The sequence below is a fragment of the Gadus chalcogrammus genome, chromosome 15 (genome assembly GCF_026213295.1).
Source record: "Gadus chalcogrammus isolate NIFS_2021 chromosome 15, NIFS_Gcha_1.0, whole genome shotgun sequence".
In the NCBI taxonomy this organism is placed as follows: Eukaryota; Metazoa; Chordata; class Actinopteri; order Gadiformes; family Gadidae; genus Gadus; species Gadus chalcogrammus.
This window is the reverse complement of record NC_079426.1, coordinates 4,265,557-4,285,556: the sequence shown is the minus strand read 5'-3', so window position 1 is coordinate 4,285,556 and position 20,000 is coordinate 4,265,557. Positions and strand designations below refer to the sequence as shown.

General features: G+C 48.8%; 1 protein-coding gene across 2 annotated transcripts in view; it reads right to left on the bottom strand.

Moving 5' to 3' along the window:
* The window catches only part of itga9 (integrin, alpha 9), a 59,447-nt gene that overhangs the window by 28,530 nt on the left and 10,917 nt on the right, over window positions 1–20,000 (bottom strand). For both annotated transcript variants that reach the window (XM_056610073.1, XM_056610074.1), the window contains exons 6-15: window positions 17,452–17,581; window positions 16,664–16,749; window positions 15,900–15,962; window positions 15,326–15,463; window positions 14,366–14,471; window positions 12,412–12,506; window positions 10,654–10,744; window positions 10,191–10,236; window positions 8,848–9,002; window positions 6,187–6,347 (exon numbers count right to left, since the gene is read on the bottom strand). In XM_056610073.1, coding sequence (XP_056466048.1) covers window positions 6,187–6,347; window positions 8,848–9,002; window positions 10,191–10,236; window positions 10,654–10,744; window positions 12,412–12,506; window positions 14,366–14,471; window positions 15,326–15,463; window positions 15,900–15,962; window positions 16,664–16,749; window positions 17,452–17,581 — 1,071 coding nt within the window. The remainder of the gene's footprint in view (window positions 1–6,186; window positions 6,348–8,847; window positions 9,003–10,190; window positions 10,237–10,653; window positions 10,745–12,411; window positions 12,507–14,365; window positions 14,472–15,325; window positions 15,464–15,899; window positions 15,963–16,663; window positions 16,750–17,451; window positions 17,582–20,000) is intronic.

The window sequence follows — 20,000 nt, the reverse complement described above, 5'->3', positions numbered from 1 at the left end:
TGAAACTGTATTTTACAACTACGCCCAGATAAAGTTAGGGCGCTGAAAAATAAGTCCCCTAAATGCTGAATAGTTACCGGTTCTATAGACAAATGGTTTCAATGATGTTATTGCATCTTGTCAGTGGATCCTATCACTGTATGCTTTTGAACACAAAAAGAGATGGCTTATTCAGCTTCATCACGTAGGATTTTAAACTGCTATGAAAGTGCACAATGTACAGTTTCACCTCCAAACATGCATTTCATAACGGTTATAGTGGCTAGGTTGTCATGTTGTGGTCAGAGCCCAAGTCATAAAGTAGATAACCACAATCTGAAACCTCTTACATTGCATACATACCACGACTACATCCAATGTCTGTAGTAGCCTCGTGTATGTATGCATGTGGTATCCTGTGTAGAAAGACCTAAAAGACAGACCACTCTTCGCAACCTTTCTTCCAAAAGCGGCATTTTTGTTCTGTGCGTTAAACAGCACACAGACACAAACATAAACACACGCACACACGCTCACACGCTCACACGCAATCCCTCCGCAGTGGATGTGGGAATCATGGTGGGATAAATGCTTTCATTTTGGTCAGAATTGGCCACCCATTACGCTGCCTTGCGGTGGCATCGGGTGGCAGTAATGTGGCCTGCTGTCTACGAGGAAATGTTTTCAACCCAGCATGCCGAGCTGCCAGAAGCAACAGAACATCAAAATCAGTTCACTGTTTGGTTGCCGTTGAGTTAAGTAATAGGCATTTCGCTATAGCAACTGCTCACTGCGATCAAGCTATGGTAATTTGATACCAACAGAAAAAAAACCTGATTTATGGGAATATACCGCGGTAACATCTTTGTAGTAGACAGGACTACTTATGTCAAGTCGAGGATGACTCATTTTATTCGGTGAAACAAGACTGCAATCCACGTTCCGATAGAAAGAACTCTGGAAGGGACTTCAGTCGTGTTCCTTTTTGGCATCACCATTCCGGGAAATCCTGTGCAAAATACTACCCTGAGCTAAAATAAGTACGACTCACTTCAGAGTATTTTTTCCACAATGAATCCACACAGTGCCCTGAAGACCAGAAGTTGCAGACAAAGCATTTTGTGATTTTTTTTTACGACAGGATCTTAATCCTTTTTTTTTCACTCGAGTTATTATTATTTTTCCCTCCTCTTCTTCTTCTTCTTCTTCTTCTTCTTCTTCTTCTTCGTCCCATCCGGCTCTTAATAAATAGGTGCTTGACTCACTGGCGGCAGTAATGGAGGGCAGCTGGATGTGATTACCTTCCTGCCATGAACTCTCATTGTATCAGCTTTCTTGGCCGGGCCGTAAATGAAACCAGAGCAATGGAAGCGGGGGAATTGCGCGCTTTTCCTCACAACTGTAAAGCGAGCGGTCGGACAAAGCAGGCAGTGTGGCAGCGAGGACTTCAACTCTCAGCCACGTGCTACTCTGCTTTTGAGCAAGGAGTTAAAAGGAGAGAGGCGGTTCTCTCTGTGGGATGAAACAAGCGAACCTAGGGAGGCTAGGGTGTATCTGAACCAGGCCCGACTGTATTGGAGTTTGGAGTATATTTGTGTGAAGAAGAAAGATGTACGTGTGTATTTTTTTTGATCATGGTACTCCTCATGCTTCTCAAAACATGAATATGTTTATTTTTTTCAAGAGCATCTCCACAATGACATTCCCTGGTAAACATCCGATCCTACATCCTGTGTTTGGGAAAGACCCATTTCACAAATAACCCAGTCCATCTCACAACAACCTATCTGTGATACCGTTTGCCCTCAGCTATCTGAGGCTTTGTAGCTACCTCCCTCCCAACAGCAGGGCCGACACTCAGACTCACAGACACATTCAGAGCTAAAAATAAAACAAATAAAAACAAAACAAATGACAGCCATGCTTATATAAATCACCACCGCCCACTCAAGGACGTCTCAAAACAACATGGTATATATATATAGATATATGTATATATATGTATATCCTGTCCTCAACGACTGCCATGCAGCGTGGCTGGCATCCAGGGAGCCGGGATGGATGTCCTCGGGCCTCGTTCAGCTTTAACGCTGCCCCAGCCTGGAGCCAGCAGCCTGGAGCAGGCAGCGGCCAGCACCCTGTATTGGCCTGGAAAAACCAGCCTGGTGCCAGGAGCCGGTGCCCGGGCAGACATCAGATACAGGGGGGGGGGGGGGGGCACACAGTCGTTTAGGGGGGGGGGGGGGGGGGGGGGGGGGGGGGGGGGGGGGGCGGGGGAGATGTGGGGTCGCACTCCGAGCTAATTTAGACAACCAACTGTCCCACAGACGTGCCTCCAGTTGCCTGTTCTAGCGTCTCTCCAGGGTCCGTGCTGGATCTGCGGGGAGATACGAAGCCGCGCGGAACCACAAATGGCATCCCCCCCCCCCCCCCCCCCTTCCCCCCCTCCCCTTCCACCCTTCCGTTGGCACGGTTTCAAGGCATGTGCACGTGGCGGAGGCTGAAGAGATATTGCTGGATTATCGACACGAGCGCGTGTACAGAGGGGACTGGGAGAATGGCCGCGGCTGTGTGATCCCGGAGCGAGGCCGGCCAGTGAAGTAGGGTTTAGCAGCTTACACAACAGGCCTGGGTCCATTACGGTTTGGAAGTCTGTGTGTGTCGAGGCTGGAAAATAGCATTCCCTGGTGACCTTGCGGAATAATAATCGGCGGGGTTTAGATGAATGAAGTGTGACGCTGACAAGTTATTTTTACCCCTGAATACAACTACAAGAAGGTGTAAGAAAATAACTGAAAAGAATTACTGGATAGAAGACTCGACCGAATTAGATGTGCAGTTGTCGTAGTAGTGAACATAAAATAAAGGCTAGCACTGATCGCGCTCCTCTGAAGTTCATTGCATACAACTTTCCCTCCGCGGTATACATCCAAGTAACGCTTAGCATGAAGCGTGGGCGAAACATTCCACAGAAGATGAAATCACACCTCCAAACCGTAGGCTGGCAAACTCTCAAGCATTTGCACTATTTCTGTTCTTACTGCCGTACCCCAAACTGAATTACTATGGGCTGGGTGGAGAAAGTGATTCATACCTGCGCGAGCCATTTCACTAGGAGTGGCCACTCTAACACATTCAGCCAGGAAACAACAACAACGAAAGGGTGTGCACACAATTACACAGTTATCTGCCCGTACTCATTTAATAAGCAATCACAGCAGAACTCGCCCATCCGTAGGTACGACCCTAGCGAAGAGTGTGTATAGTTTATTTTGCTAATAATAACCAAACAATGAACATCTGGCGGGCTGGTTTGGTATAATGTAGCCCCTGCCAATGAAAACATGTTCGAAATTATCCACATGAAAGACTCGCATAATATCACGATAGAAACGTTCTGTACCCCTTTGTGCTTCATATGTGCAGGTTTTGTGAGTTTGGACGTATTATACAATCCACATTCCACTTCTTTTTGATTTCAGAATATGCCGGCCTGTCCCTGAAACAGTCCTGCTGCTACTTAACTCAAACTAGGCAGAACAAATAGGACTTTAACCGTGTGCAGTTAAATTCCACCGTGAGCGTTACTGCGAAGCCAAAGGTCTTATTAGACAGTTTGATTTACTCGGCTCGCAAGAGGGGGCCGACAAATGGTCAGGGTGCAAACAGTCGAGCAGGAGAGTGGCCCAGAATAGTTCATGGAACGCTTCCACGGACCACTCACGGATCAGAGCCACTACCTTCAACTTACTCCCAACCCTGACACTTTTTCCATTACCAGCGGCCAGCCGCGGGGAGCTCTGGTCAACATTACCACCGTGGTGTCAGCCAACACTTCCCTCCAAAGCAACACACAGCGACCTCGCTCAAGGATGTCTGTCTGCAGGTAGGACCGGGGGCCACGACATGAAACCCAGAACCTTTAGCAATGGGAGTGGAAGACCACGACACCACATGATCCATCCTGTCCCCCTTCTGTCTGACCCAAACTGCAGAGGCCTGTTTGGGAGCCGGACCCTCTGCAGGTTTTAACTCTGGAGGATTCATCTCAGGGAAGAGGAGGTGGGGGGGAAGAGGAGGTGGGGGGGGGGGGGGTGAGGGGTACAAGACAGCTCCAGGAGATGTACTGGGCACCAGCTGTTTCCCATTATCATACCTCTTCAGGGCAGCTCTTACGGGAAGACACACGAGGAAGATAAACGATGAGACGGGGGGGGGGGGGGCGGACAGGCTACAGACACTTCTCCTCTCTGGGGGGGGCGAGAGGGGGGGCCGGATCCCCTTTGTGATTACGGTGATTCTCCCCTTTTCCTGCTCACATTCTGGGCAGACGCCTCCGATGACGCGGGCCCAGAGGAGGTCACCACCGAGCAGCGTTTACGAGTCTGCGCTCCCCTTTACTTTTCCCCAATTGTCCGTAGCCGTGTGTCGGGGGCGGGATGTAAACAGTCTGCGGTGATCTGGCGCGCTGCTGGAGCGACGGCCTCGCTCAGACTCTAATTACCGCCCCGGCTCGGCAGAGCAGGTGGAATTTTGGACGAGAAACATCGAAAGCAAAAACATAAAAAAGGGAAAGTCGAATACCAATCCTCCATCCGTAATACAAAAAGTGAAAAAAGTATACTGCGTCCGTGTAAACAAACTTTACCAGCAGGCCAGACTAAACATCCTCTCCCAGCCAGACACCCCGTGGACGGCTTTCACACTTTAACGCTCCAATCACAGGAAGGCGTAGCGCAGTGTAATGAGTCCTCCACGCTAAAGAGCCTTTCAATTCACAAATCACACCCCGACCGGACTGAGATTACACAGCTTGTCCCTCACAACCGCGCCGGCTCCACTGTAATCACAACCGCCCGCCTGGCGGTAGTTAAACCAGCACAGGTACGAGACAGTGCCCGAAGCTTGTTGAAGCCGCGGTCTGACGGATGAGCCTCCTAGCGCTCTCTAAGTGACGGGTGTTTATCTGTGGGACACTGAAGTACACCCGGAGCGACGCGAGGCTTTAGTCACCGTCTTAATGTAATGTGTGCGCTCATCGCTTTGCCCACCCAGCCTGGTGTGTTTGGGTTAGCGTTTAAATGCTTCCCGGCTTACTTTAAGCAGGACAGGCAATTTAAACGGTTTACTCTACTGTGAATTACAGTTAGGATGAAGAGAAACACCAAATCCAACTTCCCCCTGATAAGCAGAGCAGGACAAATCAATGTCCATTATAACAATAAGGAGTGAACACACGACCATATAACGGGGAAAGCCTTTGATACGTGTGTATAGGTGGGTTTGATTAACAGCCTCACAGCCTTTTCTCTGTGTTCGATACGCGTGCTCCAAATGACCCAATGAAGTTCTCTCCCGCAGTGAAAGTGCCTGAAGTGCGGAGTTAATGATGCCGGTGAAATTTACAGGCCCCTGTGAATAACACCATATTAGCGAGTTGGGGAAGGGGTCAGAGGAGGGGGTGGGGGTGCAGGGGGGGGGGGGGGGGGGGGGTTGTCAGAAACAGCCCCTAGGACGTAGACACGGCCTGGGTGTGTATACATGGCAGAGTCACCGTCAAACAGCACACAGTCGGGCCACTATGCAATGACAAAGGACACTATGTTTTCCTCTCCCTGTCCCATTCCTGCTTGGGGTGGGGGGGTCTGGGGTTTGCATTGAACCCTCTAGGGCTGGTAACACACATTCACAATGGTTCTGCTGCCCAGCAGGGGGGCTTGGGCCTGCTGAGGGCCCCCCCAAGGGGCCCCAGAACCCCAGGTGGTTGTTGTGTGACAATGTGGCTCACAGTGTCTCACAGGTTTAGAAACCGGATCAGAGCCTTTCCTCTGTCTGGTCGACCAGGACTTACACGCTGCAGTTTTTTTTTGGGGGGGGGGGGGGGGGGGGTAATTTAGGGTTTTTATTTTCAGACTGTTGTTTTGACTACCTGTCTGGAAGCATTGTTGTGTATGGGAGTAGCCCAGCTGCTATTGAAGCGATCAGAAACAAACACACACTAAAATAGCTACTATTTACTGTTATCGCGAAGGCGATGTTGATAGAAAGGGGAGGGTGATGTAATCAAGTTGTCAGAAAAATAGTCAGAGTCCCAGGTCGATGTGTACACCACACGCAGGCACAAGCACACAAACACCACACACACACACACACACACACACACACACACACACAAACACACACACACACACACACAGAGAGGCTTACCTTGACATATGCTGTGAAGTGCTGGCACACCTCCCTGTTGATGTCTAGGTTGAGCTGTTGGCTCAGCACGCTGACAGGAACGCCGTTCTGGGAGAAGTAGATGCGCGAGGGCTGGCCCCGCTGCCTCTTGTCCGCATCAGCCGTCAGGTTGTACAGCAGCTCTGCGGAGTCACACAAACACAGCTACAGCACACCACGTCAAGTAGACCGCTGTAGACCCGACAGCCTTCTGTGTGCATGCACGCGAGTGCGTGTGTGTTCTTGTGTGTGCGTGTGTGGGCTTGTGTGTGTGTGTGTGTGTGTGTGCGTTAGATGGTGTCTAGGCGTGTGTGTGTGTGTGGGGGTGCGTGTGTGCATTAGTGTGTCTGTGTGTGTGTGTGTGTGCTTGAGTTTGTGTCTAGGTGTATGTGTGTGTGTTTGCGTGTGCGTGTGTGTGTGTGTTTGCTTGCGTGTGTGCATTAGTGTGTTTCTGTGTGTGTGTGTGTGTGTGTGTGTGTGTGTGTGTGTATGTGTGTGTGTGTGTGTGTGTGTGTGTGTGTGTGTGTGTGTGTGTGTGTGTGTGTGTGTGTGTGTGTGTGTGTGTGTGTGTGTGTGTGTGTGTGTGTGTGTGTGTGTGTCTGTGTGTGTGTGCGTGTGTGTGTGTGTTGTAGTGTAGTGTGCAGCTGTCCACGGGTGTTGCTTTAAGAATGGCCTGTAAACGCCAGAGAAGGTGTGATAATTCCCGGTCAATTGAAAGTTAACACTTCATCGACTAATGCCAGCTAAGGACTCCAGCGCGTCATAATCAATAGGAACATTTTCCTTGTGTTTGCTTGTGGGTTATTGGAAAAAACAAAACACATTGTCCTCTCTGTGGCATTACATTTCCCGGCTTGCCATGGACAGTCCTAACATAACCCAATACAGGATCCCAAGGCCTGCGGCACCATTGTTTCAGTGGTTCTTGTTTGTAATCCTCACACTAAACGCCGAGGAAGAATGCCGGTGCCTCTATGCAAAACAGATTTCATCCTGAGGTATTATTGTGGCTAAAGGTGAGCAGACTGGGGAAGGGCAAACAAAGGAAATGAATTTTCCGACTGGCTAACTCGACGGGCGTGTGGTCGAAAGAGGACTTTTGCCATAACAACCATCCCTCCTCGCCCCCCCTTCTATGACCGGCTTCACTGGAAAGAGACGGACCCACACCCCCTAACGCTTTCCAGAGATACAGCCCCCGTAAGCCCCTGGTCAGACGTGACAGCGTCTTCCGAGCAAGACCATATTTGGACTTGGTTCCCAGTTCTCTTGCCTTTCTCTCCATTTCCGTTGAATGAATCAGCCCCATTCTGTAGTGACTGCCTGAGCACGGGGGAGGAAGAGGGAGGGAGGGGGGAGGGGGGAGAGGGGAGAGGGGGTGTGTATGGGGGGGGGGTCCCGCTGGTAAAAACAGTGGGTGGGGCGGCCAACACACCCTTTCGTTTACACCAAAGCCTACTGTTCACCCCCCCACCCCCTGCCAATAGGAGTGTGGGGGGGATGCCATGAGCTCACTCTTGCAGAGCGTCAGCAGGTTCTCATTAACCGGAGTCACCCAGAGTAGAGGTGCGGCCCTTTCCACGCCACGCGCCAGACTGCCAAACACACACAACAGAGGCCCCGTTTGTGACGCGCGGCTAGGGTCGTTATGCAACGGCGGTCTGGTCCTCCCCGTCCCCTGGGCCGGGGGGGGGGGGGGGGGGGGGGGAGTGGCACACCCAAACACTGTAGCGGGACAACACCCTGACGCCACGGCACACACTGAACACCCGCTGGACAACAGGCCGGCTACCAGAGAGGCGCCATGCACGGCATGGGGATATGAATCGCCGTTAGCCACGAGCTAGCTACACAGCCGCTACCACTACACCCCGATTGCGTTCACAGAGTTATCGTCACTATCAGGTCGATTAAGAGGCGTTGTCATCAAAAACGACTTGCAGGGAAATGATTGACATCTGGTAAAGGAACAGGAGGCTGGATTAGGAGTGTCACAGAGACCGGGGATCGAGTCCAGCGCCTTTCCGCTGGGAGACATCCACTTTAAAGGTTGTATCAGATTGTAGGCCGAAACATAAATGATCACATTCATCCGATCTTTCCTCACGATCCGCTAGCTGCCCGCCCCATAAGCAGGCCGTCAAAAAACGGCGTCCCCGTGGGAAGCCTGTGCTCTGAGATCGCACACAAAAACAAATGGTACTACCAACCACTCAAAACCAAAATAAATATTATCCCAACCAATCACAGACAAGGGGCGGGTGTTGTGGGGTTTTGCGCTGCGTTCATGATAGTTTTCACTTCAACATTTTCACTTGATAGTTTTTACTTCAACACCTTCACTTCCGTTTGCTGAATGCACAAAACACTTCTGTGTTTCAGGAAACAGGAAACACTTCTGTGTTTCAGGGAACAGGAAACACTTCTGTGTTTCAGGGAGCAGGAAACACTTCTGTGTTTCGTGCATCCAGCAAATGGAAGCGAAAATGTTTGGGATCTCGCTTCAAATACCAACAGAAGGGACGTCACCCAACATCGTTGATACAACCTTTAACCTAGCAGCCATCGCCCCCCCTGGTTACCTCAGCCCCGATCATGTTTGTGTTCTGTGCTGTGTGTGAAGGGGGGGGGGGGGGGCTGTACCTATCTGTCCTGGCACCTGCCGTCCACGAAACTGCAGGCAGGCGGAGAGGTTGAAGCAGTTGAGGTTCTGGGGCCCCTCGTGGCACTGTGGCACCGTGATGTTGATGGACACGGGCAGGAAGATGAACACGTCCACGCTGATCACAGGGCGGGTCCTACAACAGGAACAGGAAACACAGAGAACAGGGGGAGAGGAGGAACAGGAAACACAGAGACGGGGGGGAGGAGGAACAGGAAACACAGAGACGGGGAGAGATGAGGAACAGGAAACACAGAGCCAGGGGGAGATGAGGAACAGGAAACACAGAGACAGGGAGAGATGAGGAACAGGAAACACAGAGACAGGGGGAGAGAGGAGGAACAGGAAACAGAGAGACGGGGGAGAGGAGGAACAGGAAACACAGAGTCAGGGGGAGAGAGGAGGAACAGGAAACACAGAGACAGGGGGAGAGGAGGAACAGGAAACAGAGAGACGGGGGGAGAGGAGGAACAGGAAACACAGAGACGGGGAGAGATGAGGAACAGGAAACACAGAGTCAGGGGGAGAGAGGAGGAACAGGAAACACAGAGTCAGGGGGAGAGATGAGGAACAGGAAACACAGAGTCAGGGGGAGAGAGGAGGAACAGGAAACACAGAGACAGGGGGAGAGGAGGAACAGGAAACAGAGAGACGGGGGGAGAGGAGGAACAGGAAACACAGAGATGGGGAGAGATGAGGAACAGGAAACACAGAGTCAGGGGGAGAGAGGAGGAACAGGAAACACAGAGTCAGGGGGAGAGATGAGGAACAGGAAACACAGAGTCAGGGGGAGAGGAGGAACAGGAAACACAGAGTCAGGGGGAGAGGAGAGGTGGATTAAGACAGGGCGAGATATGGATGAGGATTAGTGGATGTTCTTCACGAGCGGCAGACAGGAGATGCGGGCGTCTGAGCAGATATAAAGGACTACCGAGTAAATAAAGTCATGGTAATACAAATAATAAATAAATAAGACTATGCTAAGAACTAACAAAAAAATATCCATATGTAATAAAGACATATATACACAGTAGTAGGAATAAAGTCGAACAAAGATGTATGTTTAAACATTGTTTGTAGCAGACACACATAATTGAGCGTGTCTAAGGTGTGCAGAAGTCCAGATGTGTGTTTAGGGGATTGTGTATGTCTGTCTGTCTGTCTGTGTGTGTGTATATATATATGTGTGTGTGTGTGTGTGTGTGTGTGCGTGCGTGCGTGCGTGTGTGTGTGAGAGACCAGGCGTTCAACCATCTCAGGAGAGCAGTGAACTGTGAGCTTCATTCTAGTGGAGGAAGAAGGCGCCATCCTGGCAGCTACCTACCTCAACAGCACCACGCTGTCGGCCATGAACGCCCCAATGGTGACATCTGCAACAAGACACATAAACGTTGAGTGTGAGAAAAAGCAGTAAAACGACCGTAAAAAAATTAAACCAGGAAAATGTGTTTAAAATGTGTTCCTTACACCTGCCATGTCTACACAATAGACAGAGGCCATTCACATTGAATCACTGCGATACTTGTTTAGCTGGCTCGGAGACTGGAACTCCGCAGTGGAAGCCCCTAAACAAGATGCCTTTTGTTTCGCGGAAACTAGCCCGCCAATTTTGAAAGACTTTTGGGGATGGTCGAGGCTTAAACCGTCTAATTGTCTCCTGTTTGATGTCTTTGTTTTTTAAATTGCCAGACAGGCCTCTTTGTTAGCCTAAAGCCTTCGCTGTCTGTTCTTTACTCCTCACTCCACCTCCTTACCCAAACCTCAAAGTCTGTTCTCTGTGCCCCTACCTGCGTATCCGTTGCCATCCATGTCCACACTGCCAGAGATGGACTGGCCGAACATCTGCAGGCCCGGGCTGATGGTACGTCCAGACAACCGCTGCCGGGGAAGGGAACAGCTGGCTGAGCAACAGCCTCCACACACATACATGCTTCATGCAGCGAAACATTTATTGGGACGATAAAATATGATTGTAAAAGTTTCTCCGTTATTAAGCGAGTGAAAGTAAAGCATGGGCTTCAGTTTATGGATGCTAAAAATGGAATGGAATGTGTGTAAGGAATATGTGAATAATTCATAAGTTTGCTCATTAGAAGCCTGGTGTTTTTTATGCACATGGTTAATGTTAATACATGATACTGTGTGGGATCCCATCGCCGGCGACAAAGATGACTATATCTGAATCGCTGAGCAGCGAATGACCACAATGAATGAATAAATAAAACCCACTCCCACTCGTTAAACAGAATCATCTGCGGGTACGTAGGCAGAAACACATGTGAAACCTGAGATTCAGGGCTTTTGGGGCATCTCTGCTGGAGGAGGGGGGTGGAGGGGAGAGTGGGGGGGGGGGTACTCAACCACCGTGCTGCGCTGCCTGTGTGCCTCAGAGCAAGGGGGGAGAGAGAGAGAGAGACGCCTCTCAAAGCCAGGCGGAGCCGGGCGGTCGTGTTCCAACCGTCAACCCGCTCCGTCGCGACGCGGGAGCGGGCGAACGAGAGACGCTTTGTAGTCGCTAATGAAAACAAGCTACCGGTTTGGTAACGGGTCTGAACCCGACGTCGGACTGAACCCGACGTCGGTGAGAAAGACAAACCAAGGCTGAAAACTGATTCCCAGTTGGCTGTGGTGGAGAACCACCTGGGTAGGTTACCGCATATTACCCAGATACTGCAACGGTTGCAGAGTCAGCACACACACGCACATGTCTCCGCTCTTGGCTGCTCGGCGCACCGCTGTGCTGCGAGGCTGGCAGAGCCCCGCTCGTTAAAAGGAGATGACGGAATGCGTTTTACACAACGCCGTTCGCAGCGCGCGCAGAAAGGAAGACCGTCAGCAGCGTCGGTTGAAGATGTTTGTTCCCCAACAATCATAAAATACTGGATCGTTTTGTGGATGCCTTTCTAGTCCATGGTCTCATTAGGCTATTGTTTGTATCGCTCCAAAAATAACACAGCTACGTCTTAGGTTGGCAAGTGAGAGTGGTGTGTGTGTGTGTGTGTGTGTGTGTGTGTGTGTGTGTGTGTGTGTGTGGTCGTGTGTGTGTGTGTGTTTGTGTATCGGCATGTGTGTGGGTGTGTGTGTTTGTGTGTGTGTGTGAGTATGTGGGTGTGTGTTGGCAGTGTGTTTGGGTCTGTGTGTGTGTGTGTGTGTGGCCACTTTTATGTGTGTGTGTGTCGGCGTGTGTGTGTCGGGGTGTGTTTGTGGCTGCATGCTTGTGCGGGTGCGTGCGTGTGTGCGTCTGTGTGTGTGTGGCCACTTTTGTGTGTGTGTGTGTGTGTGTGTGTGTGTGTGTGTGTGTGTGTGTGTGTGTGTGTGTGTGTGTGTGTGTGTGTGTGTGAGTGTGTGCGTGCGTGTGTGCGCATGTGTGTGTGTGCACGCGTGCATGTCTTTGTATCGGTGTGTGTGTGTGTGAGTGTGTGAGTGTTTGTGTGTACTCATGTACGTGTTTTTCTTTATATTGGTGTGTGTGTGAGTGTGTGCGTGCGTGTGTGTACTCGTGTGTGTGCGTGTCTTTGTATTGGTGTGTGTGTGCGTGTCCTTACCATGGAGTACTTGGTGATAATCCCCTCGCTGTCCCCGTGGTAGATGTACACAGCTCCTGCAAACTCCTCTTCCTTAGGTGCGCCGATGGCCACATCTACAGGGGCAACAGACCAGCGGAGCACTGAGATTACATCGGCTGCTTCAATAGGACGTTTGAAAATGAATATGGATATCAACACTGTTACTGTGAAAGAAAGAAAGAACGAAAGAAACGGAGGAAGATAGATCAAAAGAAAGAGAGAAAAAAAGAAAGACAGAGAGATAGAAAGAAAGAAAGAAAGAAAGAAAGAAAGAAAGAAAGAAAGAAAGAAAGAAAGAAAGAAAGAAAGAAAGAAAGAAAGAAAGAAAGAAAGAAAGAAAGAAAGGTTAAAGTGAAGGTGAATCTTCCATTGAGTCATTGTTTGCCCAGGTGGACCACCTATGGGCTAGGAAAGGATTTTGCATTGAAAGCCTTTTAATAGACACTAAAAGGTTATCAGTGGCCGTAAAACAGAATGAGTTGCCCAGCGAGTGTTGAACCAACAGTGTAAAGACCTGGCCCAATAGCTCAGATCGACATTTATGGACTTTTCCATTCTTAAACTCAAGCCCTCCAAGGAATGTCCCATTATGAATCTAAGATCATTAAAAACTAGTTTACTGAGGCTAGTGCATTTAAACCAGTTAACTCACGCAAATAATTCATAGATGAACATTCCGAATTCATAAACTTATTACTATAACTAAATCATCCAAGGATTCATTCATGCAGCTTGTGACAAGCATCTCACAATGAACGTCTGGTGCTGCGTTGGCAGCTGAGAGCCGGCACTTAAGCCATTACCGAGCCCACATCCCCCCTAGTGAAAGGCCCTGATGAGTTACTACGTCCCGGGTGACTAGTGTCTGTGGTGCACGCTGTTCCAGGCGGCAGGCCCCGGGGCCTTCTCCCACCCAGACCTCCACCGAGGGGCCGTTTCCCAGCCATAAACGAAACAACCGGCCCCATCGGAGCCAGTTAGAGTGTGGGAGAAAAAAAAGCGAAGAAAACACTAATGGCTTTAATTAATCACATGTGATTGCGCAGTTTAGCGAACACGAGGCGGTGACTTCTGATGACGCGATCCCCCCGGGGAGATGAGAGCAGTAGTGTGTTTCTCAGAACGAGGGGAATTCAGTTCACCGGGCAGAGTCTGACGACCAAACAGGGTTTCAATTGAGGGCTGATTCGTTCAAAACTGTGGAAGAAGTATGAACTTCATGACTATATTATCCTAATAGCAGGAGCTACTAGACTCTGACTACAGTAAAGCAATTATTTCTACCTTGATGGGATAGTACTGAGTCATTGCCCCTCAGAAGGGGAATCCCAAGACATATAACCTAAAATAAAGAGCTTTAAGTTATGGCGTGTGATGAGGACAAGTGTTAACAAAAGCTTAAAGGGGACCTATTATGCTTTTTCGACTTTTATGACCTATAAACGTTGTTATAATGATTGATAGTCATGTTTAACCATACACAAAAAACGATGTAGATTTTCGGGAAACTCTTCCTCTCATCTGGGCGCTTTCAGCATTCTCTGTCAACGCTCGGTTTCGTCCTTCTCCGCCCCCTCGCAAGCGCGCACGCGCGGGCAGATTTGACCAGTCATATGGGGGCGTGGCAGGAGTGCCTCTACGTAGATGATTTCCCGGAAATGCGAACAAGTGAATCGCAAACGCTGTCCCGAGTGTTTAGCGCTCTGCACAGCCACCCCAGACTGTCAGCAAGGAATACGTCGAAATGCATGTACGTCATTATTTGACACTTTAGTATGGTTAAACATGACTATCAATCATTATAACAACGTTTATAGGTCATAAAAGTCGAAAAAAGCATAATAGTTCCCCTTCAACGGTCCATGGATATCTTAGCAAGTCCCTCTTCCCTCTGGTATCACGTATACAAACAGCTGGCGTATCGATCACTGACCTTGATAGCCGTCGTCGTCGATGTCCCCGATCGCCGCAATGCTTTCTCCGAAATGCGCGTTGTAGGCGTTGTCTCCCTTCAAGACTGCGGCCTCCTCCATCGCTCCCTGGAAACAGAACGAGACGACATGGTTTGCATTCGTCTGAGGTGTTCAATGGTTGACTACTGCCGTGTTGAAACCGTGGCGGATATTTCCAGGGTTTCTCCCCGTGACTAAAAACAAAGCTGTGAACACAACTTCCATTTACTGAACAAGCCGTAGCAGAAAACGACTCTTAATCGTTGTATGCTGAACAATTCTACTGCTGGATCCAATGATGGGTTCACATTGTTGTTGTATGAAAGTCGAAACAACAGTGGTCTGAGTTACATCAAGCACTAACGACTGACAGATCGAGCAAACACAATTATCTAGTCGTACGGAAAACCGCTTCCACTCAGGTTAAATAAAAACTGATTGATGGATGGGTGCAGGTCTCACACACACACAAATACACACACACAGCGAATAGCGAACACACACACACACACACACAATAAACACAAATACACAGAGCAAGCACAAACACACACACACATTTGGATAAAACATACACACAGTGAACACACTCACACAGAAACACACACAGCGAACACACACACACACAGTGAACACGCATACACAGCGCAATCACACAGATTGTAATCACACATACAAAAAAACACAGCAAAAACAAACTCACACACAACGTGAACACACACAGACACACACACAACACAAACACAGAGTGAACACAAACACACACAGAAAACACACACACACACCCACACCCACCCACACCCACACCCACCCACACCCACACCCAAACACACACACACACACACACACACACACACACACACACACACACACACACACACACAACTTTAGACAGAGCAGCAGTGAGCAGAGCTGCGGTGTGTCCCCTCTGAGCCACTCACGTTGCCCCTGCTGAGGTAAACAGTGACCTGGCCCTCGTCCCGCACGTGGCTGTGCATGGGGGCGCCCACCAGCAGGTCTGATAGGCCGTCCCGGTTCAGATCAACCCCACACAACGAGGAGCCAAAGTAAGAGCCCATCTGGAACCGAGCCAAGCCACAAAGCAATGGGGTCAGAATACAGTGCCAAACACAAGGTCCAAATACCACCAAAACCGCCCCCCCCCCCCCCCCCCCCTTCCCCCAACACCAACACACAACCCCCCCACACAACCCCTTTCAACACTCAAACACACACACACACAGTCAAACTCAGTTTCCAAGTCCTTAATCTGCCGGCTGTACTTCCTCAATGGGTTTGAATACAAGATGGATATTAGCACAGTGTTGTAATGCGTGAGTAGCTTTCTGGCTCTGATTTGAGGGGTTTCTCCTAAGTCGCTGAAAGCACTTGAAACAGAGGTAAATACTGGGTTCTACAGGGCTAAACAGATAGGCTAGCTACATAATGGCCACGTCTAATGAAACACGAGTATATCACGTACATTCTAACCTCAATTGAGCGACAGACACTTACTATACTCCCGGAGGCTTCAAAAGTCTTGACCAGAGATCCTCCCTCGATTTTAAAAATGTACGCCTGAGGAGAAGCATGTCAATCAATGTCCATCAGAAGCACAGGTTCACAAGGACACACACACACACACACGCACGCATGAACGCACGCAAGCACACACACACACACACGCGCACGCACGCACACACACAAACACACACATCCATAGATTTAAAAACAATGATACAGATACAATATTAAATACTAGTGCTGTCAGTTAAACACGAATTAACGGCGTTAACGCAAACCAATTTTAACGGCGTTCATTTTTTTATCGTGCAATTAACGCAATTCTTTTTTTCTTTGGCTCAAAACAAAGAAGCAGTAGCCTGACTGCTGTGTTCAAGGCAGTATGTTTGTATGTTCATCGTTTAATTGCACTATAGGCTTTTTTTTTTGTATCGTCCTGTTTTGATCAGTATATGCCAATTTTGTTATCAATAAAAAAACATTTGTCAACGCAAGCCGAAACACTTCTCCATGTTGATAAGAGCATTAAAATGAGAAAAAATCATCGGACAAAGAAATCAGGGGATATTTAGCATAGAAACAACATTTGCGATTAATAGCGATTGCTCGCGATTAATCGTGAGTTAACTATGACATTAATGTGATTAATCGCGATTAAATATTTGAATCGCTTGACAGCACTACTAAATACTAAATACTACAGTAATCCATACTATAATATTAAGGACATAATGTAACAGAGCCAGGGGTCCTACCTTTCCACTGCCGCTGTGCTGGGGGGCCCCAGCGGCCACATCCATGACGTTGGGGGCGGAGAAGTGTCCCGCGGTCACCGCGTAGCCTGCACCCAACCAGAGACACGCCCTTACTGTGAGTCCACGGGACACACTGTGTGTGTGTGTGTGTGTGCGTGTGTGTTAGTATATGTGTTGGTGTGTGTTTAACTGTAAATGCGTGTTTGTGTGTGCGAGTATTTGTGCGTGTGTTTGTGCATGTGTGTGTCTGTGTGTTAGAGTGTGTGTTGTGCATGTGCAGGCGGGTATGATGCGTGTGTGTGTGTGTGTGTGTGTGTGTGTGTGTGTGTGTGTGTGTGTGTGTGTGTGTGTGTGTGTGTGACAGGGTATGTGCGTGTACGTGCAGGCGGGCGTGTATGGGCCGGGGTGTCTGTGTGTACGCTTGCATGTGAGTGTGTATATGTGTGTATTTGTGAGTGTGTGCGAGCAAGCATGTGTGTATATGTTTGTGTATGTGTGCGAGAGTGTATGTGTGTATATGGATGTGTGTGTGTGCATGTGTGCATGTGTATGTGTGCCAGCGTGTGTGTATATGGATGTGTATGGATGTTTGTGTGTGTATGTGTATGTGTGCATGCGTGCGAGCGTGTGTGCATATGGGAGTGTATGGATGTGTATATATGTATGTGTGTATTCGTGCAAACGAGTGTGGATATGGATGTGTGTGGATGTGTGAGTAATATGTGTGTGTATGTATGTGTATGCGTGCGAGCCTGTGTGATTCCCATGACAGGGCCGGGCTGCCTCACCGAGGTAGCTGAAGCGATCGGATTGCACCTCCTCCTTGTTGAGGTTGTAGGAGGTGTCGGAAGACATGTTGTACACCTTGATGGTTCCAGTCCAGTAGTAGGACCCCGGAGCCCCCATTACCACCAGCTCCTGAGCACACACAGAACCACACAGAACCGCACACACACACAACCACAGAGAACCCCCACATACACAAACACGCACACATACACAAACAAACAGAGAAACACACAAACACGCAGGCACATACACAGACAAGGAAAGAAACACACAGACATGCACACACACACACACACACACACACACACACACACACACACACACACACACACACACACACACACACACACACACACACACACACACACACACACACACACACACACACACACACACACACAGAAAGACTTGTTTGAGACCGATTGTCTTTGACGCAGATCATTTTCCCAGCCGTACTGTAAAAACACTAAGAACACAGACTGGCACCCGCACAAACACAGAAAATACCTACACACTCCCACACACACACACACGCACGCACGCGCGCTGACACACCAGAGGGTGAAGTTCTGGTTAACCAGCGACCGCAGACTGGGTCGCACTATCTGACTCCCAACCACATCGCCGGGATAAAGAACAGCTGTAGCAGACCGCTTTGATGTTCCCTCTTTCAGGAATCCAGGGCCTCAGTCGGAAATCATAGCTGTGAACTGGTCTCGGTCACGGCCTTATGCTCATTGTTCTCAGCAATTAAAGACCCATAACCAGAAAGGAAATACAGAGTGGTGTGAAAAGGCCTTCCACTGACTGAGAGAGAGAGTGAGAGAGAGCGAGAGAGAGAGAGGGAGAGGGAGAGCGAGAGCGAGAGCGGGAGAGGGAGAGAGATTGAGTGAGAGGGACAGAGAGAGAGAGGGACAGAGAGAGAGAGAGAGAGAGAGAAAGTGAGGGAGAGAGACAGAGAGAGGAAGAGGGAGAGAGAGAGAGAGAGAGAGAGAGAGAGAGAGAGAGAGAGAGAGAGAGAGAGAGACGGAGTGAGGGAGAGATTGAGAGAGAGGGATAGAGAGAGAGAGGGACAGAGAGAGAGAGAGAGAGAGAGAGAGAGAGAGAGAGAGAGAGAGAGAGAAATAAAATAAATGACATCTTGTTTGGTTCTATTTCCTCTCACCTGAGCTCCTATTTTAAACATTTCTACGCAAACCTCAAACCAACTTTACCATATTTTCTTAAGAGCGCGATACTCAACATTGTACTCGATACCTTAACAAATAGCTACCAACAAGCACAATGTTGTCCGTGCGCTGTGCTGTTAATATAACATCTGCAGTGAGTGAGTGAAAGACAGACTCCAGCAGCTTTCTGTCTGGCTATGGTTCCTTCAGAATACCTGACATTCTGCGGGCGGAGAAAATTCTGTAATTTAAAAAGCGAAAAACAGTGGAGTATTGGTGGCATGTTGTTTCGGGGTACTAGGGTTATTTCATATCCGAGTTGAATTGTACAACGCAAACTCTCTCAAGAATCCTCTTAAAAGTCTCTTGTGAAATACATTCAAAACAAATATGAGGAGGTTTTAGTGACGTCTCACAGGCTGAAGTCATTCACAATTTAAGTTACAATTTACATGATTTATTTTGAAACCCGATTCCAGGTGGTGGATTCAAAATGTTTATCCAAGCATTATTGTAAGAATACTAAGTGTAACAAACTGCAGAGGGTAATTTAGAAAGCAAATACAGCAAATTACAGAGCAGAGTAATACGCTCAGTGGCAAAATAAATATTTTGTTTAAAATAATAACGATTTTCAAACTCTCCATGTAAGCGTTGTAAGAAAATTGCAGTTCAATTGACTAACCTTTGCACAAAAATATCCAAATATCAATCTTAATATTCAGATCGCGATCGAGCAAGGAAACCTAGCCATAAGGAATGTGTGTGTGCCCTCTACGGCCAAGGAAGTCAAAGAACCAATGATCCGAGACATGCTTACATTAATCTTGAACATGTGTCCTCAATTGAGCATAACTGCAACCTACGATTTTAGAAGATTTCCAGCACATGTTTTTGCCCTGGGCAAAAATAAGGGACGTATTGTATCACTACCGTGTTGAATACAAAGCCTACATTAAACTGACGGGTGACATCACCTTCACAATCTAGCAGGTTTTCCTGTGTGTCCGTTTGACCTCCGCTGAGCTAAACGGCGTGTAGACTCTGCCTGACTTTTGCCCCAGCTGCCTCTGTAGATTTAGCCAGACCCCTCCTAATGTCAAGGCCACATCCATTGCCTCTTCTAACATCAATGCTATCAATGCTAACGCCGATATCAGCGCCAACCTTTCCGAAATCTTACACCGACACACAACTGTCGTAACCAGAGGGGCCTTATATGGGGAGAGGAAAGACGGAGGATATGAGTCTGCTATCTGCGAGTAGGGCACAGTAGTGGGAGAGGAAACTTTATTTTCCTTTATCATTATCTCTGCTGGAGGCGGGGCCAGAGCGGCTCTGCAGTGCCTGTTAAACAAAGCCCCCAGAGGAGCGAAAGG